This window comes from Cheilinus undulatus, linkage group 4, assembly GCF_018320785.1.
Source record: "Cheilinus undulatus linkage group 4, ASM1832078v1, whole genome shotgun sequence".
Lineage (NCBI taxonomy): Eukaryota > Metazoa > Chordata > Actinopteri > Labriformes > Labridae > Cheilinus > Cheilinus undulatus.
This window is the reverse complement of record NC_054868.1, coordinates 32,131,855-32,156,449: the sequence shown is the minus strand read 5'-3', so window position 1 is coordinate 32,156,449 and position 24,595 is coordinate 32,131,855. Positions and strand designations below refer to the sequence as shown.

Sequence of the window (24,595 nt, the reverse complement as noted above, 5' to 3'; positions counted from 1 at the left end):
ACTTTGTTGTTTTGTCAATAGATATTTTCTTGGTCCCTGGTGATCTGCAAGGACATCCAGGGCACGGCCTGGGTTGTGTAAATCTTCCCTTCTGCCTGATTATGCCCTCAGGCAGCATAATTGCCACATCTATGCCTTACTTCAGCCTCAGTTTTTGGCCTAAGTTCTTCACAGTGCTGTAAATGTTTGATAGCACAAGGTGGAATTAACTTCTAGCATATCCAGTGAGCTGTATAAAAGTTTTTTTTAGTGAAATGAAACATTATGGAGCAATGATGAACTTATTAAACATCACTGTAGCTGCAGATAGACTCTGAAGTGGCTTATCCAAAGTGTGCTGAAAAGGACAATAAACTATGCAATTAAAAAACATTGACTGTGGATCTGAAATTGTGTTTAAATTTAACAGCCTTTGTTTAAAAACATGCTTAAAATCCCTGAGATACAACTTCACTCTTTCACTTTTTCATCATATGTATTGTTTAATTCAAAAATGACAGGACAAAAAGGGAGTTTAAATTTTTATAAGACTTATAAAAAAAAAACATAACACAATAACCAAGGCATGTCTTACATTTTGTTTTTTTCTTTGTTTCTTTGAAGAGTATTTACAAACAGGCTTATGTACAGATAGCAAGAACTCAGAAATGGAAAAAAAAGCTACATATAGTCTAGCACAAACAACCAGTTAGCATAATGATAATATATTTGTTCTATGTACAATGTAACTGGCAAGGCTAGAGCAAGAAAGAACAAAAGATGAAGGACCAAAAAAGGTTTCATTTACTTCAAGTATCTGTCTTGAGGTTTATATGGAGGATTTTAGTCCAATAAACGCAGATTTCCAGTAACACTGAGAAGAGACCAGAAATTTGGTCGAGCTGCAAACTGTGTAGTGTGGTTGAAAGGGGAAAGGACAAGAGGAGCTCTAGCCATGTGGGAATAGAACAACAACACAGACAACATGAAAACACAGAACAATCACTTCTCTGATAAATGCCCACTTTTTAAGAAACTTTTAACACAACACAGGAAAGTCTCCTCTCCACATATAAAGTGATATCCAGCTTATAGACCTGGGGCAGGGCTTTCACTGATGACAGAAAACGAAAGTGCACCAGGCTTAAAAGTAAAAATAAAAAAAAAACGACAAACAATGAGGAAACAAGAACACATCATTAGTCTGGGGGATATGGTATCTTGAGATTTTGAGTTAACCAGTTTTCAGAACTGTTTTCTTGTGTCTTGATTTTGTTGATTAACTAAACATCTTAGGTATTCAAAGGTAGATTCACAACATTCAGAGGCCATTTAATTGTCTCTCATGAAACCTACACCTCCCACTCTGGAAGATTATCTCCATCATTATGTTGGGTTACATTTAATTAAACAAAACTTCATAGTCACTGCAAAGAGAGTTAGTCATTCAGTCGACTAGTACCTTACATGTAAATTAAGGTCCAAAAATAATGAAACTATAGTCTGAATTGCACAGTTAGCAATATGAAAAGAACTAGCTTGTTTGAGGCAAAATCTTGCCATTCTTCTACGGTTAGTAGTAGTTAATCCTACTCTACTTGTATATAACCACTAGTTAGAAAAGTGCAGCCCACACTCAGGCCATTTGTCCCATTAACGTCCCCAAGTGCGTAAACACTAATGCTACTTCACGACGTTCATGTAACAACACTGAAGGGCTCAACTGTGTCCCCTGTTTACTTTTCAGTTTAGTGTGTCCATTTTGGAAGGAGAGGAAAAAATGTCCATATACAAGACAGCACAGGCTACAGCGATAGCCATGGTCAAAGTCCCCAAAGGTGTGTTTCAGACTGACCCGTCCAAGTACACTGTTTTCAACAAGACTGAGCAGTAACCCTCAAACCAGGAGCACCATAAGGACTCTAGTGTCATTTTAAGACCTTAAAAGAGAGCAGCAAAAAAGAAAACCTCTGTTCCTGTATGGCTAAGAATGAGAACGCCATTAGTGTCAGCTATGCCAAAGAAGAGTAAAGTGAAATTTAGGACCGATCCCTCAAAGTTAGTGCATTTCCTGGACACAGTACCATTAACACTACCCTTCCCTTCCTCTCAGCAGACAGTAAGGGGCTGGGGCTGACTCTCACGCCGCTGGTTTTTCTTCAGCAGCTGGATGCGGTTGTGGCAGTAGAACTTGATGGCTCTCCAGTCGCGATGGTTGTTGACCAGCAGGGGGCACTTCTGCAGGCAGCGCTCACAGTCAGCCTTGGCGGGGACTCGCAGCTCTGTGATGTTTTGGGTCAGGTGCTCCTCGACTGCTGCACGCTCCGCCTCGGACCAGGGTCGCTTAAGGACGCCTCGCTTTCCTACAGGAGGGGAGGGATGAATGAGAATCACAGGTTCTGTTCAACTTGAGGGCCCACCAGAAATGCCTGGGCCCCTTAAATCTCGCTAAAACAGACCCTACCTATGGCCAACTAAAAACAGCATTATGTAAATTGGAAGAATTAGCCTCTTTGCTGGACTAACAGTTTTGTGCAACTGGTAGTTTAATTTTTGAAACAGGCAACAATTTCCAAAACAGTTATTACTTTGCATAAATAAGTAACAGTGAATATTTAAGTTGTGCATAAAAATGTAGTTAGCATTGTTTTAAATGTTAGTCTTTCTTTTATTCTTTTAGTACATATTAGTACATCAGTAACAGTTTGATATCAGAATGACGGTGAAGTTGTCTGAGAGATGAGAAAATCTAGATAAACATATTCATAATAATTTTAATTTTCAGTAAACATCCCATAAATCTTTGCCTTGAGCGTCATGGTTTGAAAATTAGCTTTTTTTCTTTTTATCACTGAAAAAGTTTTTTTTTAAGTCAATGGGACATATAAATGGTATTTAAGATGTCAAAGAATGTGGTGTCCAATTTTCAGAATGCAATGTAAGTTTGTCAAAAAATCCTCTTGAATGTCATTGTCTTGAACTGCCAGCCAGGACTTTTTGAGAAAGTTCTACTCAAATAAAGGCAATAAATACCTGTTATCAAATATCTTTGCTTTGGAGATTGTTATAAGCATCTAAGAATCACTAACACAAAGTCTGGGCTGGTTAATCACTAAATGAAATCCCAAATTTTTAGATTAGGCATCATCAAAATGAAAACTGAATACAATGCGTTTTGTAAATAACTTTTTTTTAATGAAGAGGATAATTAAACCCTTCTTTTCTGTAACATTATTTTGTGTTATGTGTTTCTTGTTCTCGGCAGTGTGCAGTTCTTGCAGTTTTACTTCTGAGCTCAGCCTGCTGGGCAGACAAATCCTGGTACACACTGTTCCTTTAAAACACTACAGGCTTAAAGCCTCTCTGACGAACAGCACAGCTTAATTACTAGTGTTGTAAATGTTAGTTTTCTTGGTTATTTTAGTTGTTTTTTTTTTCACTTCAGTCAAGGCAATTTTATTAATTAACTTATCTTCTACTGTTTGCTTTGGTGCCATTAAAATAGGCCTACAACCAAGAATTGATTTTTTACTATTGATTAATTATCCTATTATTATTATTATTATTATTATTATTATTATTATTCCTATAACAGTTTGACAATGAATCATTGTCATTAAAATGTCATCTTGCATTTTAGACATTAGACCAGGAAAAGTTACTATTTTTTTTGCTTGACAACAGTATATAAATTCATTCATTCATTTTTCATCTGTCTAATCCTTCACCGTCTGGATGTCCCTGCTCTGTTCTACTCTTTTCCTTAAAAAACAAACAAACCTGATGATGGCTGACCTGAGCCTCTCCTGCGGTTTGCAGGTGGAGGTGGAGGAGGTGGTGGAGGGGGCGGCTGGGTGTTCTTGAACTTTTTGGGTCGTCCTACCCTCCCGTTGTTCTTGCCTTTCCTCACGTACAGCAGGGTTGGTGTAGGGGTCGTAGCAGGTGCGGTGTTAGGTGGCTCACACTTCTCTTTCACCTGCTCACCCTCAGAGTCCCCCTCTGAGTATGAGTCTGCAGAGTTCCCAGACATGACTGGAAGGGGGTCCAAAGGAAAGGTTGCAGGGGAGGAGGAGGAAATAAAAGAAGAAAGGATAGAGCTTCATCAGTCTAATTCATGGCTGCTCTCAGAGTTCTTCTATAGAAACATTTCTTACAGCTTTTTTTAAACGTTTGCCAAACCAAAAATAAGATATCATGTTTTCAGTAATATGTCAGTCAATCAGCTGCACAGTTTCATTTCAGTCTAATGTACATGATAACTATAGTGATGTCAGGGAGCATGATGACGGCACTTCCACCACTAATAAGGTCATCATTTTGTCTGCACTAACATCACGGGTAAACTCTTCTGCTACTTCTTAAGTCTAGTTATCAGGATCAGTGAGCATAATCTAAAAAACACTAATCTCTTCACTCACACTCACATTCCACAAAAACCTGGAAGGAGGGTCCTACTGTTTCTCCAACCAAAGATGTTTGACATCCTAGAGGCAGCCATGACACATCTCATCTTGGACAGAAAAAGCCTTCAGTCTCACTCAGACAGTTTTCCAACTCACCATCCAGCTCCAGGCAGATGTGGTTCAGGCTCATTCCTCTGAACAGCACCCCATCTCTCTCTCCGCAAAGCACGACCCGGCCCACTCTGCCCATCAGCCCCGGGTCTTGGCCAATCCCGGCACAGTTCTGCGTGACATGGTACTCCCTCTCCAGGAAGTGCTCCAGTCTCTCCACCGCGCTGCCTCCAGGCTGCCTGGGTTCCTCTCCCTCTCCCAACAGCAGCAGCTGGGTCAAAATAGCTACTTGTCGTCGGACTCTAGTCTGGGTAAGGGCGCGGGGATTGCGGGTGCCACTTGAGCGAGCCAGACTGCGAAGGAGGTCGGTGCCTCGCAGTGGGGTGGCAGGGGAGTGGTAGGGCCGGGCGAAGACGTACGGATTTGCAGGGTCCACACCAACATCATGCCGCGTTTGCAGGAGAAGCTCCAGGCAGGGCTCGCAGTGAGGGGGGAGGATAAGGGGCTGGACTCGTCCACGTTTACCCTGAACCCCTACCCTTGGAAGGTGGGGAAGCACAAGGCGCTCAAAGGGGGACAGGGAGGCCTCCAGAGGGGTTAGAGCTGGAGGGGCACCAGGAGGGACAGGAACGGGACACTGGGGAGTGACACGAGCTCGATATTCAGCGATGGACAGCTTAGAGACTTCGCATTCACGTCTTCGGTTGTAGAGGATAAGGAGGGCGAGGCTAGAGTGGCAGAGAAGACGCCAGGCCTCGGCTGACTGAAGTTGCCGAGACAGAGACAGGAAGGCTGAGTGCTGCAGCCGACGGAGGTACAGAACAAGAGAAGACAGGGACGAGAGGAGAGGCAGCAAGTGGTGACGCCCTGATCCACTGTAAAAAGAGAGACAACTGGCGATGAGTTCTTGCATTCATTTTGATAGTTGAGGCACCATTTAGCTAAGTTAAGGTAATTAAGGAAGAGTATCCTAAGGTCTAAAATGTTCATGATTTTATTTTATTTTTTTAAGATTTATTTTTGGGCTTTTCATGCCTTTATTGGATAGGAGGACAGTGGATAGAGTCAGAAACGGGAGAGAAAGTGGGGACAGACATGCGGCAAAGGGCCACAGGCCAATTCAAACCAAGCTGCCCAAGTACATGAGTAGCGCCTTAGACCACTAGGCCATCTGCGCACCCAATGTACAATGTTTTTCCAGCTAGAGTCATTTATGCGATAATTCATTTTATAATTAATTTATGTGATAAATAGCCGGGCATGCCAAAAAGACTGTTTCACATATCCATGGCTTGGGATATCAAACATAGTAGACACAGTAGGTGTGCACTGCCACTGAAGAGTAAACTAGGTAATACAAGCTCAACAGGTAGCTGTCACTACGTCAAAACACCGTTCTTGACTATCAGAGGAGCCAGTGGGTTTATCTTGTCAAACTTGATCAGGACAAGATTTCTAAGAAAAAAATTAAGTGTGACATTTGGTTCTTAATTTTGCTTTTAACAGGCTTGCAGTTACTTCAACTAAAGTATGCTGATTAATTCAGTCATTGTCCAACTGAGAAACAAGTATATCAGCTGTAAGCTTTGCCACACAGATCTACCTGTTAATCTGGCCAATCCATCTGCTTTGCAAGTTCATTTAATTCACCTAAAGACCTTAATATGTCGATTATTTTACATAAATTAATCATTTGACTTTCCCACTTAAAAAGCAAATGTACATTGAGCTTCTTTCACCTTAATTGTCCTTGACAAACACTTAATGATGATTGAAAAAACAAAAACTGAATGCAGTCTCGCAACAAAGAAAGACAGCTGTGCTTCTGAGCAGACATCGATCTAGAGGCTCATTGCAAACTCTAAGTTTTGGAGCATTATGCCCACTCTACATGTTGTATTTTCATAAATTCAGGGAGTGATCTCCTGATCAGATCATTTTCAGCATATAGACATGTAGTGTATGTGTTATAATTCACTTGTGAAGATAGTTGGAATCTATGCCAGCCGATGAAAAACCTGTGGCACTAGGTAAGCTAGTCGTTGGCGGAAGTTTAGGTTGGGGTGCAGTATACATTGGTTAGAAGTTGTGTCCCTCCCAATTCTGTGTGTTACATTAAATCAGAGAAATTAATTAAAAATCTTGCATACATTTACCAATGTAATACTGTTATTTCCAAGTTTCCAAGCATTTTTAAAAGAAATACTTCCAAAAACATTTTTCAAAGTACTTTAAAAATGTAATTACACTTTCGAGGCACAGATAGCCTAGTGGTTAGGCCAAGCATGTCTCACCTCCACTCTCATCTCTGTTTTCAACTTTACCCATTGTCCTCTTCTCTAAATGAAGCGATAAAAAGCTCCAAAAACAAATCTAAAAAAATGAGATTATACTTTTTTGGCCTCTTATGTGTTTATTTACAAATATTTTTTTAACTCATTGACAGCCCTAACAATTTCAATCAAGAGAGCTTAATCAATAAAAGAAAGCATTTTGCATGATTACACCAAGTTGCAGCTTACCTTAACAAGTCCTTTTCCTTGTCTTCACCCCCACTTTCATCTTCCACCTCCATCACTCCATTCTCCTCCTCCTCCTCTTCCTCATCCTCCTCATCGTCCTCTGCTTTTGGTGGCACCATGTCTTTATTTGACCTGAAGGACTGTGGGGTCACCACATCAACATCCTCCTCCTCTTTGTGCCTCTTCACCTCCACCACCTCCACATCTTCTTCATCTTCCTCCTCTTCCTCCTCCTCTTCCTCCTCCTCCTCTGCCCTTTCTTTCTTAAACCTCTTCACCCCTCCCTTCCTGGACTGTGACACCGTCACAGGAGGTGGGCTCCTCTTTAACACAGAAACCGGTACGGCGTTCTGTCCTCGAGGAGGAGTCAGCACTGGAGGGGTGGGGTTTCTGCTAGAGGATGAAGGGGACTGGCTTGCTGCTGTTAGAGTGGGCGGAGACAGGGAGAGGTCCTGGACGCTGCCGTGTCCCGCAGCATGAGATGACTTTGAGTGCTGATGAGAGTGTGTGTTAGCAGTGGGAGGGTGTGTGTTCTGTGCGTGCAGGCGGGGCATCTGTGTGTAGCGCTCTACAAGGGCGGAGCACACCTCTGGTTGGTGGGCGTGGTGTTTGTCTAAGTGCCGGCCCAAAGAGCGGAAGTGGCGTCCACAGTACTCACATGTTTGACGCATAGAGTCAATGGACACACCTACTCTTTGAGTGTTTATGTTCATACTGCTTGTGTTGTTAGCACCCAGAGGAGCCGGAGCTTTAAACACAGGCTTCGCTGTAGAAGAGGAGGATGAAGAGCAAGGAGGGGGGGACTGTGACGAAGGGTGGGATGAAGAAAGCAAACGGCTTGGATGAGAAATGCCTGCAGAGGGGACAGGTGTTGGACGCCCAGGTGGGGTCCGATGGGGGGTCTTTTTCTTTGAAGGGGTTCCACGGCGTTTTTTGCGTCGGCGTAGCGCGCGCCCACGGGGGCTAGTGTTGTCCTCATCTCCAGCATCTGAGTCACTGGCGTCAGAGTGAGAAATGGGGGAGGAGGAGGGGGAGAGGGACCAGGAGGGAGTGACATACTCCTGCTGCTGCTGTCGCTGCTGTTGGTGTTGCCGTTGCTGCTGCTGGGCTGTCAGAGGGAGAGGCTCATCCTCCTGGACAGCAGAGAATGTGACAGAAAAAAATCTTAAGCTTGCTGTCCAGAAACAACAATTTTCAGGAACAACACATTTTTTTAAAAGTTTGAAACAACTGATCTGTTAAAGAGACATCTCTTTTTTCAATGCTGCTGTTGATAGTTTTTGTCTGTTTGGTTTTGTTCTCTTATTCAGCTTGGTAGGCTCTAAAATAAATTGCCTTACTGAGATAAAAATATTTGAATCTGAAATTTGCTGAGTTGATGAGGCATCCTTTCAGCAAACAGTTGCCTGTTAATATCCCAAGCAGTTTCCAAGAAATATTTCCTCTGCATCAAGTGATAAAACATTTAGAATTTTTTTTGCACTTTTATAAATATACTGCAGAGAAAGCCTGATACATACAGTGCCATGAAAAGTATTTGCCCCCTTTCTGATTCCTGAGTTTTTTTTGCATATTTATCAAACTTCAATGTTTCAGATCATCAAACCAATTTTTGTACTTCACAAAGACAACCCAAGGAAACAGAAAATGCAGTGTCTGATTGATTATTTAATTTTTTAAGGGGGGAAAAAATCCAAACCTATCTGACCTTGTGTAAAAAAGTAATTGCCCCCTGAACCTAATAATAATAATAATAATAATGAGTCTTTCGCATCGCTGTTGAGGAATTTTGGCCCACTCAAACAGAACTGTTTTAACTGAGCCATACTGGAGGGTTTTCAAGCATGAACTGCCCATTTAAGGTCACACCACAGCATCTCAGTAGGATTTAAGTCCAGACTTTAACTGGGCCACTTCAAAACCTTAATTTTATTGTGTTTAAGCCATTCAGAGGTGGACTTGCTGATATGTTTCAGGTTGTTGTCCTGCTGCATAACCCAAGAGCACCTGAGCTTGAGGGCACAAACTGATGGTCGGACATTGGCCTTCAGGATTTTCTGGTAGACAGCAGAATTCATTGTTCCATTAATCACAGTAAGTGGTCCAGGTCCTGAAGCAGCAAAGCAGCCCCAGACCATCACGCTGCCACCACCATGTCTGACTGTTGGCATGATGTTCTTTTTATGCTGTTATTTTTACGCCAAATGTAACAGGCCGCACACCTTCCAAAAAGTCCAACTTTTGTCTCTTCAGTCCAAGAATATTTCTCCACAAGTCTTGGGGATCATCGAGATATTTTTTAGAAAATGTGAGACGAGTCTTTGTGTTCTTTTTTGTCAGCAGTGGTTTTGGCCTTGGAACTCTCCAATGGATGCCATTTTTGCCCCGTGTCTTTGTTATGGTTGAGTCATCAACTCTGACCTTACCTGGGGCCAGTGAGGCCTGCAGGTCTTTGGATGTTGTTCTGGGTTCTTTTGTGACCTCCTGGATAAGTTGTCATTGCATTCTCTGAGTCATTTTGGTTGGCCGACCACTCCCGGGAAGGTTCCCCACTGGTCCTAGTTTTCTTCATTTGTGGATAATGGCTCTTACTGTGGTTCACTGGAGTCCCAAAGTCTTGGAAATGACTTTGTAACCTTTTCCAGACTGATGGATTTCGATCACTCTGTTTCTCATTTGCTCTTGAATTTCTTTGGCTCGTGGCATGATGCGTTTCTTTTTGAGATCTTGTAGCCTACTTCACTTTGTCTGACAGCTTCTATTTAAATGATTTCTTGATTCAACAAATCTGGCAGTAATCAGGCCTGGATGTAACCAGTGAAACTGAACTCAGCTTTCCAAAAACTGTGGTTAACCACAGTTAAGTCATGATTTAACAAGGGGGGCAATTACTTTTTCACATAGAGCCAGATAGGTTTGGGAACCCCCCGCCCCCAAACACCTTTAAAAAATTAAATAATCATTCAGACACTGAATTTTTTATTTATTTATTTGGGGTGTCTTTGTGAAGTACAAAAATTAGTTTGATTATCTGAAACATTTAAGTGTGATAAATATGCCAGAAACTCAGGAATCAGAAAGGGGGCAAATACTTCTTCATGGCACTGTACTTCTGTGTCAAAACTACATCTTAGAATACACTGCAAATCCACATAGCCCTGAACCCTAGGCAGAATCCTACACACAGAGCTGAGGTGGAAAAATATAACTACCTGTAAAAATGGCGCAAACCATATGGTCTACTGGGTAACATCAGATGACTGCCATTCTAAGTAATGTCTACAAGCATGATGTGTGCACTCTAGAGTGATATATAAATGTCTGCAGATGATAAACCAATTTGTCAAATCATCCAAAATTTCAGTGGTTACTAATCCATTTCTCTCAGTGGCCCAAAAAGTGTGAAAAACCCCCATCTTCTGCCTCAGCTGATTTAGCATGCATGCATATTCAGTGTACTCTGACGTCTCGTCTCTTTTACAACAATGGCAGTAAAACCAACTGTTGCTCAATATTTCTAAACTCCAGTAGGAGCCATATTGCAGAGCTTCAGAGTCACACCAACGCACACGTATGTAGTGCCCAAGACAGCCACTTTGGTGTAGGTGCGGTGTAGATGCACCGACAAAGTAAATACCAGGCTTTAGTTTGTCTATCTGTGTTTAAGTGCCAAGCCAGTAGTGTTTGGACTTTTTTTTTTTTTTCCACTTTTTGGGCAAAGACATCTGTCTGCCGCAGTCCAACCAAACATTATTAGCCTTGAACAGTTAAAAAACACTGCTGGAATAAGATGTTTGAAATATGTACAAAGTATGTCAAAGCAAAATAATAATTATCTTTTTAAACACGAACATCCTAAAACACATAGTAGGTAATTTCATCCAATAGGAGTCCCTCAATCTTGATTTTAACAAATGATGTACAGTACCTATAAAAAGTATTCACCACTTTTGATGTTTTACCCTTTTAATGATTTTATAATTAAAACGCGGTCAGTATAATTTGGCTTTTTTGACTAAAATATACAAAAAACCCATGTCAAAGTGAAAACAGATTTCTACAAAGTAATGTCAATTAGATAAAAATATGCAAGGTACAATAAATGATTGCATTAATATTCACCTCCTTTAAAGTGACAGATATTATTCAACAGAGGTCCAGCTAATGGTGCTAATACTTTCACAGTGAGTGAAATGGGATCACCTGAGTGCAGTGAATGTGTCTCAAGTGATTGTAGAATAAAGACACCTGTGTCTAGAAGGTCCAGTAACTTGTTAATCAGTATTCCTGGCTACTATTACACCATGAAGACAAAAGAACAGTCCAACTCAGAGAAAAGGTTATTGAAAAGTATACCAAAAAACATTTAAGGCACTCAGTATCACTCAGAGTTCAGTTAAATCCATCATCAAGAAATTTTATGGAATATGGCACATCAGTAAATCTGCCTTGGTCAGGTCTCAGTGCTGTAATAGCAGCCAAAGGTGCATCTACTAAATACTGACTTGAAGGGGGTGTATATTTATTTAGTCACTTATTTTACATTACATAATTTTGTGTAATTGACATCACTTTGTAGAAATCTTTCAGAGAATCTGTCATCTGAGATCATCTTTCTTTTTGTTATATTGACCATGACTGATCTATAAAAAAATAATTGAAAGGGTTAAACATTCAAGGGCGTGAATATTTTTATAGGCACTCTACTTTGAATGATGTTGAGATGTACTTTGGGTTTAAGGGAGTTGTTGTCTTTATTAATAGACACCTGACAAAAATCATGTGATATGACAGAAATCCTGTTCAGTAAGAAAAACTTCTACAATACGAATTAAGCCTTCCCTCATCTTTCTTTTATGTTCAAACTGGAGTTTCTCGTTAGTCCTCAAAGTCAAGCAACTAAAGGAAACACAGTTATAACTTGAGTACAATGATGGATTCTCTGAATTCAAATACTGCTTGGACAACCCAACATAACACATATTAATGCGTCTAGCATCTGCTCGACATTAAAATGTGAAACTGGTACAGGCTTTACCAAAAGAAGGAAACCTCCGAAAACTGGATCCATTCAAGTTATCTAAATGTTTTAGTTTGATAAAAAGTCTATAAAACCACCATTAGTTAAGTATTCTGTCATCTTTAAGGAAGTGACTCAGCCTATTGTGACAGGTTTCTTTTCACAAAAAGATGTGTGAGGCAGATGGAGTTATTTAAGGGGTTTTAAATGCTTTGTCCATTTGTCTCTCTGTTGAATTAAAAATGTTTAACCATGGTGAGCATTTTGAGAACAGAGTTATTTCTCTTACCTTTTTGATATTATTTCCCGTCTCAGTGTCAGAGTTACAGTCATGATGAACTGGAGACACAGTACCTCGGAAACCCTGTGGGAATCGAAGCAGTCACATTAAAACCCACCGTACACTGATCATTATGGATTTCTATCACAATCATCCGCAGCTATCAATTGGAGAGCAGAACAACTCCACAGAGGTCCAGTCTCACCAACAACACAAAAAAGAAAGTCAAATAGTCATACTGTACTGCTCTTTGAAACACTCTCAGCTTCTGTTAACAATTTACTCTGGATTTACATATCAGGTTGGCATAAAAGTGGGGAACAAATCAATGAGCCAGTGATAGAAACAAAAAAATCCTGCTTTTAATTTTACCACATACAGTTATTAAAAAGTGATCCACAGAAAAATCCGTGGTCTAATTTCTGATGTCAATTTCCTAATTTTCTCACTTTAATCTCCATAAACAGATTCTAGTGTCGTTTGTTAATAAATAAATTGATCAAATCCAATGAGAACCATTAAAGGAACAGATGTCGGGATAACCATGGTTACCGTTGCTAAAGCACTATAGGTAAAGAGGGAGCTGGAGCTCTGCCATCACCATGGTAACCCCATGCCTTGCTTAGCTGGGTGAGTGTGTGTAGCATGAGTGTGTGCATGGTATTTCAATACCTGTGTGTGTGAGTGCAGTGGGATTTTCCTGTTAAATAAATAAATAAATAAATTACAGTCATCTAGTGAAGTCATGTTCAATGTGTTAGTGAATACCTATACTACAGAAAAACATGAAAAAAACAAAAAGATTGTTTGATATTTGCGATAAAGCTTGCTAATGTTGTTTTGACATAGGGATTTAGGTTGAAAACGCACTGATATTTAAGTTAATTACTGCAATAAGTCAATAAAAAACTGAAATTCTGTACAAGATCATGATTTTTAATTCAACTTTAAAAATGCTTTGAGTAGTCGGATGACCAGAAAGGTGCCATACAAGCTCAAGTCCAATGTTCATTGGTACCTGATGTGGAGGTGATTGATATTACAAATGCTCAGTCCTGCAGAACTCCTAGCTTCATCTAGAGCCTAGAGGAGTCTTGTACTGAGCTAAGAGGCTAGCTGAGCCCCTTTAACAAATAAAAAAAAATCCTTGTTTTGTCACAAGCATGCTTTTAATTGAAACGGTGATATACTATCAACCGAATGAGTCTTGTGGGGTGAGCCGAGGGGTGATGAGCCATTCAAGAACAAGTCTGTACGGCAAAACGGCTCTTTTATCTTGACAACAGTAGCTAACAGAAGTGAGTGCCAGCTTCCTTTTCTCCAACCTTAACCTTAATTTAATCTACATTCAAAAAGCCAAATTAGTACCAAATAAAGGGTCATTTAGGAGCCAAACCACCACCTCTACTGAGCTGAGCCAAACAAACTGGATCTCTTAAAAGAGACGGCTTTCCCGTCACAACGAGTGAGGCTGGAGGTTGGTGAGACGGACATCAGCTGAGGAAATATGGGTAAGTTCAGCGTTCAATGGGGCATTGTGTGCCCCAACTGGGCTTTAGACAGAGGTGTTTGTAATTCCTGCCTGCTGACTCTTCTCCATGAGATTCTGCTGAATATTTCACTTTTTTCAGGACACAAAAGTTGCTTGGAAATTAAGAATGTTTATATTTTTTTGCACTTTGAATTCTTGGAATAGTCACAAAAAGCGGAAAACATAGCCTTTTTGGTAACGTTTCTCTATGAAGAAACCCCTACTTTTCCCCCCCAATGGTAATTCTCTACTGCTGTGTGACATGCCCTGCACAGAACCAATTACCAGAATGTAGGACATTGGGGGTGACCAGTAAGAAAATAATGCCACTAACTTTGCTCAAAGGTATATTAAATTTGTATTAAAGTAAAATCCAAAGTTTTTGTCTTAACACTCTAGATATGTTGGAATATGGTTGCTGTAAACATGTGAAAACACTGAGATCTACATGTGACTGAATTCTGGATTAAGGCTATTTCACCTCTTTCCTGGCTTGGTTTCATGTGGGCGGGGCCAATATGTGGGATCACAATGTCATGAGCCCCAAGCAGGGAATGACCCCACCCCTCTAACACTAAAATATTGTGGAAGGAAGCAGTCACCAGGAGCAGGGACTTCTGGGATCATTTTGTGCAAAGGAATTCACTCTTGTATCGTTCCATAATGTTCATGTTTTATTGCAAAGTTATAGTTATGCATGTTTTGTTTATTGGTTCACGTTTTTAGGGGAAAGTATTTTTCCAAGTATGACACCATGAGTGAGGGGGTTAATGCTACAGACTACCCTGCCTGTATGTGTCTTTATCTGTGGTTCTAAATAAAAGATTGCTGCTCATGCTTACTGTGTGAAGGCTTGTCAAACTCATTCAACTTATCTATGAGCCACTCCTCATCACAGTTTGCTTCAGTCTAAAATCACAGAGCAGTTCATCTCAGTACAGTCTGTTGTCACAGTGGTCTATGGTAGTGATGTGAGATACAACTGATTTCCTTTCTGATCCGATACCAAGGAAAATTCAGGCTGGTATCGCCGATACTGATCCGATACCGATACTTGCCATGAATTCTTAATCTTATTTAGGTTCAGCTATATATGTAGACTCTGAAAACAGCCTACACTGAAACTAAAGGATTAACAGTTTTCATACACTTGCCATTTCATATAAAAAGCTATGTTACTCATTGAAATTGCTATTAAAATACATAATTTAATGACAATAAAATAAATGTCACAATAATTGCATAAGTTCATCACTACTACATTTCAAAATATTCAATTGACCATCAGTCAAAACAAAAGTACGGAAGAGTACTGGGGCCACTGAAAAAAAAAATTTTTGAGACAAAATTTTTTTTTTCACTTGTGGGAAAAAAGTCAGAATTCTGAGATCAAAGTCAGAATTCTGAGAAAAAAGTCAGAATTCTGAGATTAAAGTCAGAATTCTGAGATTAAAGTCAGAATTCTGAGAAAAAAGTCAGAATTCTGACTTTATTCTTCAAATGAAAAAAAAAGTCTCACTTTTTTTTCAGAATTCTGACTTTTTTCTCAGAATTCTGACTTTAATCTCAGAATTCTGACTTTTTTACAACAAGTTTGCGATAGTATTTTTACTCTCCACTGTATTCCTGTTAATGGTAAACTATACATTTGTCCACATTTATTAAAATATCAATATTTTTGTATGAGAATGGATTCTAAAACATAAGTCTCTGGTATCGGAGGGATCGATATTTCAGTATCGATCTGCACATCACTAGTCTACGGATCATTTAAAGCATCATAGCAGGGATTTGAACAGACTTTGTCTCTTCTTCTAAGGTCAACAAAAGGTCAAGAGATAGGCTAATGGCATGAGTGCTTTCCTCCATTCAGACTAACATTTTTAAAACCTGAGAGGATCATATTCCTCCTGAGTGGACGTGGCTTCAGCTCATTCAACAGACACGCCCACACCATCCTGGAGCAAATGTTACTGCCTCATTTTCATGATTTGAAGCTTAATTTTATAAACTTGGAGATGCTTTATTTGACTGAAATTTGACCTGGGGGGTTCATAACACAGTGATCTATCATATCATCTATCATCATATTTTTACTTTACAGGGTCTTTAAACATTGATCTGTCATTGTTCTTGGTACTGACCAGGTTCTCTCCCCACTCTGTCAGGCTGTAGTCCACAGTGATCTCCTCACCCTTGGTGATGTCTCGGATGGCGATGACCACTAGCCTCACCTGGCTGCCACAGTGGACCTCTCGGATACGGCAGTTCGGGGAGGGAGGGAAGGAGCTGGCCGTGGGGGCAGGGGCAGATGCTGTCGGGGCAGCTGGAGCAGTGGACGCAGGAGTCAGAGACCGAGCCTGGGATGATGTCACCGTGGTCGGGGCAGGAGCTGGAAGTGGAGTTGGGGTTGGAGCAGAGGAACTAGGAGCAGTGGGTGTAGAGGCTGAGCATGAGCTTGTCTTGGATCCTGATGTGACTTTGCCATGAGTCTGCTCTGATGGACCACTGAGAGATAAAGGTAAACATCAGTCTTCTGATGGCATGCTCTGAATGGTTACCTCTATAAAGATACGGTGTTTTGGACCGTAAAGGTAAGGTGTGTCTGGTTGATAAAACACACCTTTTCTCCTCCCTCTTTTCATGATTTGGCCTTTTCTTTGTGAAATTGCTGTTTTCAATCAGATTGTTTAAAAACTACTGACAGAATCTTTATACTTATGTTTATTCTTTCAACAGTAGGATTAGTTGTAGGGATCTAGCTGAGTGTAAAGCAAACAGTTCTAATCCACACATACATGCTCATTCCAGAGCTAAGGCAGTGATTCCTGATCCTAGTCCTCAGCTGGTTTTCAGCTACACTGATCAATTAACTGCATACATCTTACATCTTAGGTATAAATCATTTGGAAAAAAAAAAGAAAAAAACAAAACCGTGATAAGAAGTGCTGGTCTCAGACGAAGCTGCCCTAAAATGCTGAGTTTATATCAGCAGAAAGTTTTTCTTGTCTCAATCTAAAGGCTGAGTCAGAAGGCATTTTTGAACAGGCCTGCAGGCTTTTCTTCCAATAATCAGCCTGCAGCTTAAAATCATTTTCATGTAATTAATCTGCAAACTTCTTAAAAATATGGAAATTTGAGAAACCGCAATAAATGCTTAGTTTGCTTCATTTTATTCAAACCAAAGTTCAAATTATTTCAGGGGTAAATTAACTAGAAAAGCAGCAAATATGCCAACCTTTTGACATTTCAGCTGTTAAAGTGAAGTAAAGTGAAACATAGAAGAAAAACCTTAAAATAATTACCACAGTGTACAATATAGTAACTCATTACATTCCAAACAAGGAAAATACCATGGCCGCCAAATCATTTAAATGATCATTCTTGATTAATCTTAGAATTTCTGTGGTTAATCAATTAATCTCTCCATTTCCAAATTCCATTATTTTACATTAAAATATGTTAAAAATTTGTTCTATTTTTAATTTTTCTACCATCTTACACCAACAGAAAGTCTCAAATTGCAAACTTCTGTAACAAACTTCACTGTTTTTCTAGAACCTGTTTGTCAAAAGTGCTGATTAACCATTGACCCTTCTGGAACCCACTCCTCCAAAACCATACTCTTAATGTCCAAAAAACAATCAACATGGTTATGAATTTGGACCTGCTTTGTCGTGCTTCCTTCATCTTTGGTGGTGTTTTCCAATGCACTGACTGCCCTTTAGTCTCAGGATCGTATTGGAAGGTCAAAATTTCATTACACTGAGTAATCAATCATTTGGAAAGATTTGTTCAATTTGTGAGTGTTTTCAAAAGTTTTTAATGTGCATGGGTTCCCAGAACATTCATCGTCTTGGACATCCTCTCTGCATTCACAAACTCTTTTGTGGCATTCAAACATGCATGACGTGCAGTGTTCCCCATACACCTCAGTTAATGTACCAGAAGATTTGGCTGCTTTTAAGTTCAGTTTCATAAAAAATGTCAAGTTTATGCATTCCCCCATCTTTAAAGCTAATCATTCTCTGACGTCTTAGCAAAAACACATGTACTTCAATCAGTAGCTAGAAGTGAACTAAGGAGGTCACTTATTGGAGACTTACAGTAGCTGTGCATGAAAACCAACCACCTTTAATATATAACACTCAGTGTGACTGTGAACCATGTGGTTTTATCCTCATAGTGCAGTCTCATTATTTAATAGCCATACCTTGTATATTCATCATTAACTGAATGCATGTTGTAGCTCCTGTAACAGCCCACCTTTATCTTTTGGCTTTATTAACATACCGTTACGGCTCCAAACATTTCTTTTAACATATTTTATCAGCAGATGATTTATACTGGCTGTGGCGGACATCATCAACATGTGGTTATCAAAATTACTGCAATTTCTCAGCTGTTACAGCGCAACTTACCGCTAACTCCTTCCTGATTTTTGTCACTACTACAAACTTCTGCTGCTCAGGAGGAGATGCAGAGGCTTGCGCTGAACATGAAGTCTCATGCATACCTCTATAGTGGGTGGGTCAGATTTTGATTAGCATTTCCAAATGTCTTTCAACCTTAGTAATCCAGTTAGGTTCATCAGGTCTTCAAATTTGATTACACTGAAATTTCTTATAAACAGACCTCTGTAGTTTTCATACCTTAACAGTTTCGGCTGCGCTCTGCTGCCTTCCTCAGAAGTGTCACGTGATGTTTGAGTGACATGTCTGGTCAGCTGATTTATACAGATTTCTTTGGCGCTGTCTTCCTACTTGGAGCAGTAGGATGACAGCGCCATCTGCAGTCCGACTTCTTCAGGACTGTATCCCAGGTGTGAGAGAGTTGGGACGCCCCCTCATCCTGATTTACAGTCTGGTGGGCGCGTTTCCGGATCTTGATGGCCTCCCAAAATTGAATGTGAAAAAGAAATAGCAAAAACATGCACCCGAGCTACGAAGCGACAAGCCCAACAGGAACAACTTAAATCCACAATATCAGACCACTGCAAGAGAGAGAACCATCTCATGGATTGGGACAAGGCAAAGGTCATAGGCACAGAAAGCAAGAAATACCATAGTCAGATCAGGGAGGCCATCGAGATGCGGAAACACGCCCACCAGACTGTAAATCGGGATGAGGGGGCATCCCAACTCTCTCACATCTGGGATACAGTCCTGACGAAGTCGGACTGCAGATGGCGCTGTCATCCTACTGCTCCAAGTAGGAAGACAGCGCCAAAGAAATCTGTATAAATCAGCTGACCAGACACATCACTGCAACATCACATGACACTTCTGAGGAAGGCGGCAAAGCACAGCTAAAACTGTTAAGGTATGAAAACTACAGAGGTCTGTTTATAAGAAATTTCAGTGTGTTTCAACCTGCTGTTAAAAAAGATGAACAAGAACCCACCGTTGGTTCCTGTAGTTGCAAAATGGCAGTATGTGATTCAAGGCAATATAGACCTGGTCTAATTAAGTGCTCTGTGCTGTATTTTAGTGTATTGTAATACAGTGCACTAACAGAAGTATGTAATTTGAGACACACTATAAGGGCACTTTGCTTCCTGTTTGGATAGAGGACTGCTTTTATTTTGGAAGAAAATAAGAAACATGTAGATTAAAGATTAAGACATGGCTTTAACCATTAAAAAAGGGACTTGTTAGGGATTGAAAGGGACATAAAGGAACACTAAAAGGTAAATTTGACTTGATGACTTTTGACTTGTCCACTGAGCTGTCTGTAAAGTTTTTTTAAACTAATATGGGACATTAAGGAGCAGTAGTGGACTTATTTTGCATCACTGTAGCTGCAGGGAGATGCTGAAGAGGTTTAACCACAGTGTGCTGAAAAGGACAAAAAAGCATGCCATCACAATTTCAAAAAGGAATAATAATGCACTAACTTATGGACCTTAGTTAATTGTAATAAATGCATTAATGCTTACCACGCTAAAATGAAGCCTGAGATAATTGAAAAGATATTAAAAGATAAAATAGATGTAATATAATTACATACAGCACAATAAACAAATCCATTCTACTCATAAAATGAGGAAATCGAACCATCACCTTACCAACAAAGTCAGCCTCTTATATCTATGAAACAGAGAAATCCATGGACGATATCAGCTTTTCATTGCATCACACTGGACTACCCCTATACCTAATGCAAGGGCAATTATGTAAACATAACAGAGCAGCATTAATGTACACTCACCAGACGAGTGGCACATTTTCTGTGTTGTAGAAAGGTCCATCGAGTGTGGGACGTTTATTCTCTGCTGCTTCTTTGCGATCACCTGAAAGCAGCAACAGTCTGTGTAAAAGGATTGCATACACATATGCAGGGACACACTAAAAGGTCATCACCTCATCTCCTGGAGCACACACAGGTGAACATCACAGCACATATGTAGGCAGGCGCACACACTCACATCTCACACTCTCTCTCACACACGCACACAAAAGTAGGTCACACTCACTTGTACTTGCTCCACCCCCATACCAATCACACAGACACGCAGACAAATGCACACACACTCTCACACTTCACTCACAAACACACTAGCAGTCGATGGCAGGGAGAACAGGGCATGCAGATATAACACGTACCTTGACTGAGGCTGTGTTCAGCAACACTCTCCTCCTCAGCGTGAGTAACAAAGACTTTCACAGGTGTCCCTTTCCTTTTCCTTCCACAGCCACGCCTGCAGAGAAACACACAAACATGCAATTATCATTTAATCAATCAGCCTACTGGCCAAACTTCATATCAATCAGGTCAGAGAGTGATCAATAAGCTGACAGCCACCTAATAGATCAATACAAACTGCAGCTGGCACTTCTATACACACAAATAAAATACAAAATAAAGGCACAGCAACTAGACAATGATTACTTGAAATGCCCTGAATGAGTTTCCAGTGTAATTTGATGGTTTTACATTTACATGATCTGCATTCCAATAAAGGAGATTGGACCCTTAAATGCATACCTTCTCATTGACTATTTTTACAGAGCCTTCAAAAAAATTAATGTGAAAACTGATAATAAACTCCACTGACCCCAAATAACAAATATTTTTAATTAATTGTTTACTTTCACCCTCAAAATGAAAGTCAATACCATTTTCTACCTTCGAATAATGAAGTGATGTTGTCTTAACCAAAAGAAAATAATCAAACTACAAAATCTTAAAAACTCACAAAATAAAGTCACACTTAATATATGAACCAAAATAAAACCAAAGGTCTGCTGTTACCATATTAACAAGGCTGGAAATGATACAATGACTGTTTATATAACTACATTAAGAGTCAGTACTATAGACGGTATGTTAAGATGGATGGAGCAGCAGTCCTGCTGGGACATGGGTCAAACTATGGAGTTAAATATACATAAATTACTATTCTGTCGAGTTCACTGTCTGTTTTGATCTGCTTTTCTTAGACTGCTTATTTTTGTTTTTATTTAGCTTAAATAATTGGCTGAAAAAGGCAGACTGACACAAGAATCAGATCTGCTGTAGCTGCGCTGTAACAACCTCAGGCATCTTTGTTGTATCGGTAAGTTTAGTGTATGTATGGTTAACTGAAGGAGGGTTATGTCAGTTAAGTGACTTCATCAGCCTGACTTCTTCTGAGCATGTTAAGATCTAGATGACGTCACCAACACAATAAAGCAAGGGCCAGGGAAATTTTATCCTGACTTTAATACAACAGAGGGAGACAGAGGGCTCTCTTTTTGTGGTGTGAAGGATGTTGTCTAAAGCCTGTGGCACAAAGGCAGTCAGGGAATGGTAGACTAGATTTGACTGTTTACATGATTCACAGTCTTGGTGCAAAGAGGAGCAAAATGAAGTTTGATTTCAGGTGTGGGCACTAAAACCACCTTTCTCTGTCAATATATGAAATTCATACATGAAGATCAAACGCTGGTTTACTGTGCCTACAGGTTGTGAAATCCTGTTTTGTTTTAAAAATATTTTGGGGATTTTATGCCTTTATCTAGAGAGGACAGTGGATAGAGCCAGAAACAGGGGTGAGTGAGTGGGGGAGAGACATGTAGCAAAGAAGCCACAGGCCGGACTTGAGCCTGGGCGATCTGCATACATGGGGTGCAACCTAACCGCTAGGCTATCAGCACCCCTGGAGTTCAGTTTTAAAAAGATACCTCAACTTATAACATGTAGCAGGCAACAGAGTTGGGTGGAGTATGGCACTCCGGCAGATACCCAGTTGACCGTAGCCTAAGGCACAGTTGTCCTCAAGATACAAATGCACCAGCTGCAAACTCATCTTTTAAAGACAAACATACTGCTAAGCACTAACAGGACTGCAATTCAAACATGAACACTGGATGTAAAAATGACAATGGCATCAGATGGTAAATAGTAGGGATAACTGATATTGGATTTTTGCTGATACTTGATACGATATTTCGAAAAGTCATTTAAGCAGATATTGATACAGATAATAATATAAACACACTGTTTTTTTATTGTAAAGAACACTGAGTGTCTGAGGTGCAAAAAAAGGCTGAGTTAAGCCAATTTAAGAGAGTCTGATAGTTGTTTTAACATTTGTGGCTTCATTCAAAATGTTCAGGGATTACAGTGGGCCTCCTTGAGCACATGGCGTCTCAGGAAACTATCTAAACCTGATGCTACAGTTTAATGTTTTACCAATATTTAATGCTTATCTGTGATTCATACAATACAATATGTATGGCAGATAAATTTGTGTAAAAATCTAGTAAAGGGAAGACACCTGCTCTGCACACCAGGACACTAAACTGGGGGTACTCGAGTTCTTCTGATCAGAGAATTTAAGATTATTGTCACTTGGAATTTTAAAGGCACATAAACGCACCGAATCCATGTTTGTAGAACAACTGTATAAGCTTGTGACCTCTGAATAAAAACCACACTGACCACACTTATATTGTGGGATGTAATCAGTGTTTATACTTAAGAGCTCTGACCCCTGGATCATCACATAGGAGTGTGCTGTTACCTAGAGGAGCTCAAATACAGACACCTGTGTGAGCCCAGAATGGCCCAGTGAGATTATCTTCTTCACTCTAAATCCATGCCAAAACTGCCTCGCTCAGGAGAGCCGAACTGATCCTGCCTAGGCTAGTTCTGCTACCACAGATCTCAGTATTGTTTTTGTCCGTTTTAATTTTTTACTTGCATGACATGGAGGCTCTTGAAAGTAGGCCATAGGAAGAGCGTGCGTTGGATTTTGAGGTGTTCATTACTGCCAGTGTGTTAGTACACGTGTGAGTGTGTGTTGCATGCAGACAAGAGAAGGATGAAAAACAGAGGAGAGGGAGAGGGAAAAGTTGAAAAAAGGAATAGAAGGTAAAAAGTGAAGCAGCTGAAAGACAGAGGAGAAAAAGGAGCAAAAGAGAAAAAGGCAGAGAGAGCGATAGAGAGCCTCATTCAGCAGAGATATCAACCAGACCCACTGTCTTTGTATTGATCCACTCCACTCCCATCTGGACTCGTGATACTTTGCGCACATGTTGGTGTGTTTGTGTGTGTTTTTAAGTGTGTGCAAAAAGAGTGTGCAGCTGCATTTGTGCTTACATACATAAAGATTCTGTTCTCTGCTCTTGAGAAGCTTCTCTGTGCACACAAACCAGCACAAATCTCTGCTTTTAAAAGATCCAAACACATGATAAATACCTGTATCAGTGAGCCAAAGCATTTTAAACTACAAAAACAAAACAATGTTTAACTTCACTTAAGATTCACTGTTAAATTATTTGAGTTACTGTTTTGTGTGGCTGTCCGAGTGGATGTTGCAACAATTCCCTCAGTGAAGAGAAGAATGACTGTGCTGAATTATAGTATTTTACATACATCATCGTCACTGCGTAAACAATGTAACCACATAATGACCAAAGTCAGAGTAACATCCTCTGTTGCAGCAACAAGTACTTACTACTTTACAGCGTATTGTTTTGATGATTAAACTGCCTTTTGCAAATAAAAAAAGAGCTCAGACTAAGATCTGCGTGTAGAGCCTGGAAGTACAGCTGAACTGGACAGTATAGTAGAAATAATGTGATTTCTGGTATAATTAAGTAAACAGTGATGGTACTAGTAAATGGACTTGGGCTTTTCTAATCTTGTGACAGCTTAAAGCACCACAGGTCACACTTAACCATTTACACACTGATAGCAGAGGACGCCATAAAAAGTAAGTCAGTGTCCATCGGTGTTAGCAAATCCCATTCGTACACAATCAAACACCAACAACACAACAATGGGAGCAATTTGGGGTTTTGACATGTGACTGCAGAAGCTGGAGACCATCCAGTTGAGTTATGACAAACTTTATCTTGGAAGTAGTCTTTGTCAACAAAACTCGTCTAAAAATCTCTTTGTTTTAAATTAAGCTTTCACCACAGCTCACTCATATAAGAACTCACATTATGTATTGTTTACTGATCCAACTCTATCTTTTGACTCATGCACTTAAAACAGCAGGTTTTTATTTTAGGATAACACTGAGCTAAAGCTTTGTTCACACTGCAAGCCTTAATGCTCAATTCTGATCTTTTCTCGGATCAGATTTTTTTGTTGGGTTGTTCACAATGTGGTCGAATTTCATAAGATCAGATATTCATAACTGATTTAGCACCACATATGAAAGTGGTCTGAATCTGATCAGATTCAATGTGACTTGTGCTGTTTACACTGTCAAAAAAAATCAGATACGAGTCACATAAGTGCAAAAAATATCAG

At 40.0% G+C, this 24,595-nt stretch overlaps 1 protein-coding gene across 2 annotated transcripts in view; it reads right to left on the bottom strand.

Moving 5' to 3' along the window:
* Positions 1-509: 509 nt before the first annotated feature.
* The window catches only part of si:dkey-117m1.4 (serine/arginine repetitive matrix protein 1), a 39,826-nt gene continuing 15,740 nt past the window's right edge, over positions 510-24,595 (bottom strand). The window contains exons 2-9 of one of the 2 annotated variants that reach the window (XM_041785862.1): positions 20,452-20,546; positions 20,057-20,138; positions 15,991-16,354; positions 12,325-12,399; positions 7,016-8,148; positions 4,539-5,368; positions 3,760-4,011; positions 510-2,342 (exon numbers count right to left, since the gene is read on the bottom strand). In XM_041785862.1, coding sequence (XP_041641796.1) covers positions 2,089-2,342; positions 3,760-4,011; positions 4,539-5,368; positions 7,016-8,148; positions 12,325-12,399; positions 15,991-16,354; positions 20,057-20,138; positions 20,452-20,546 — 3,085 coding nt within the window. In that variant the 3' untranslated portion in view covers positions 510-2,088. The remainder of the gene's footprint in view (positions 2,343-3,759; positions 4,012-4,538; positions 5,369-7,015; positions 8,149-12,324; positions 12,400-15,990; positions 16,355-20,056; positions 20,139-20,451; positions 20,547-24,595) is intronic. The other variant, XM_041785863.1, reaches the window with a different exon arrangement.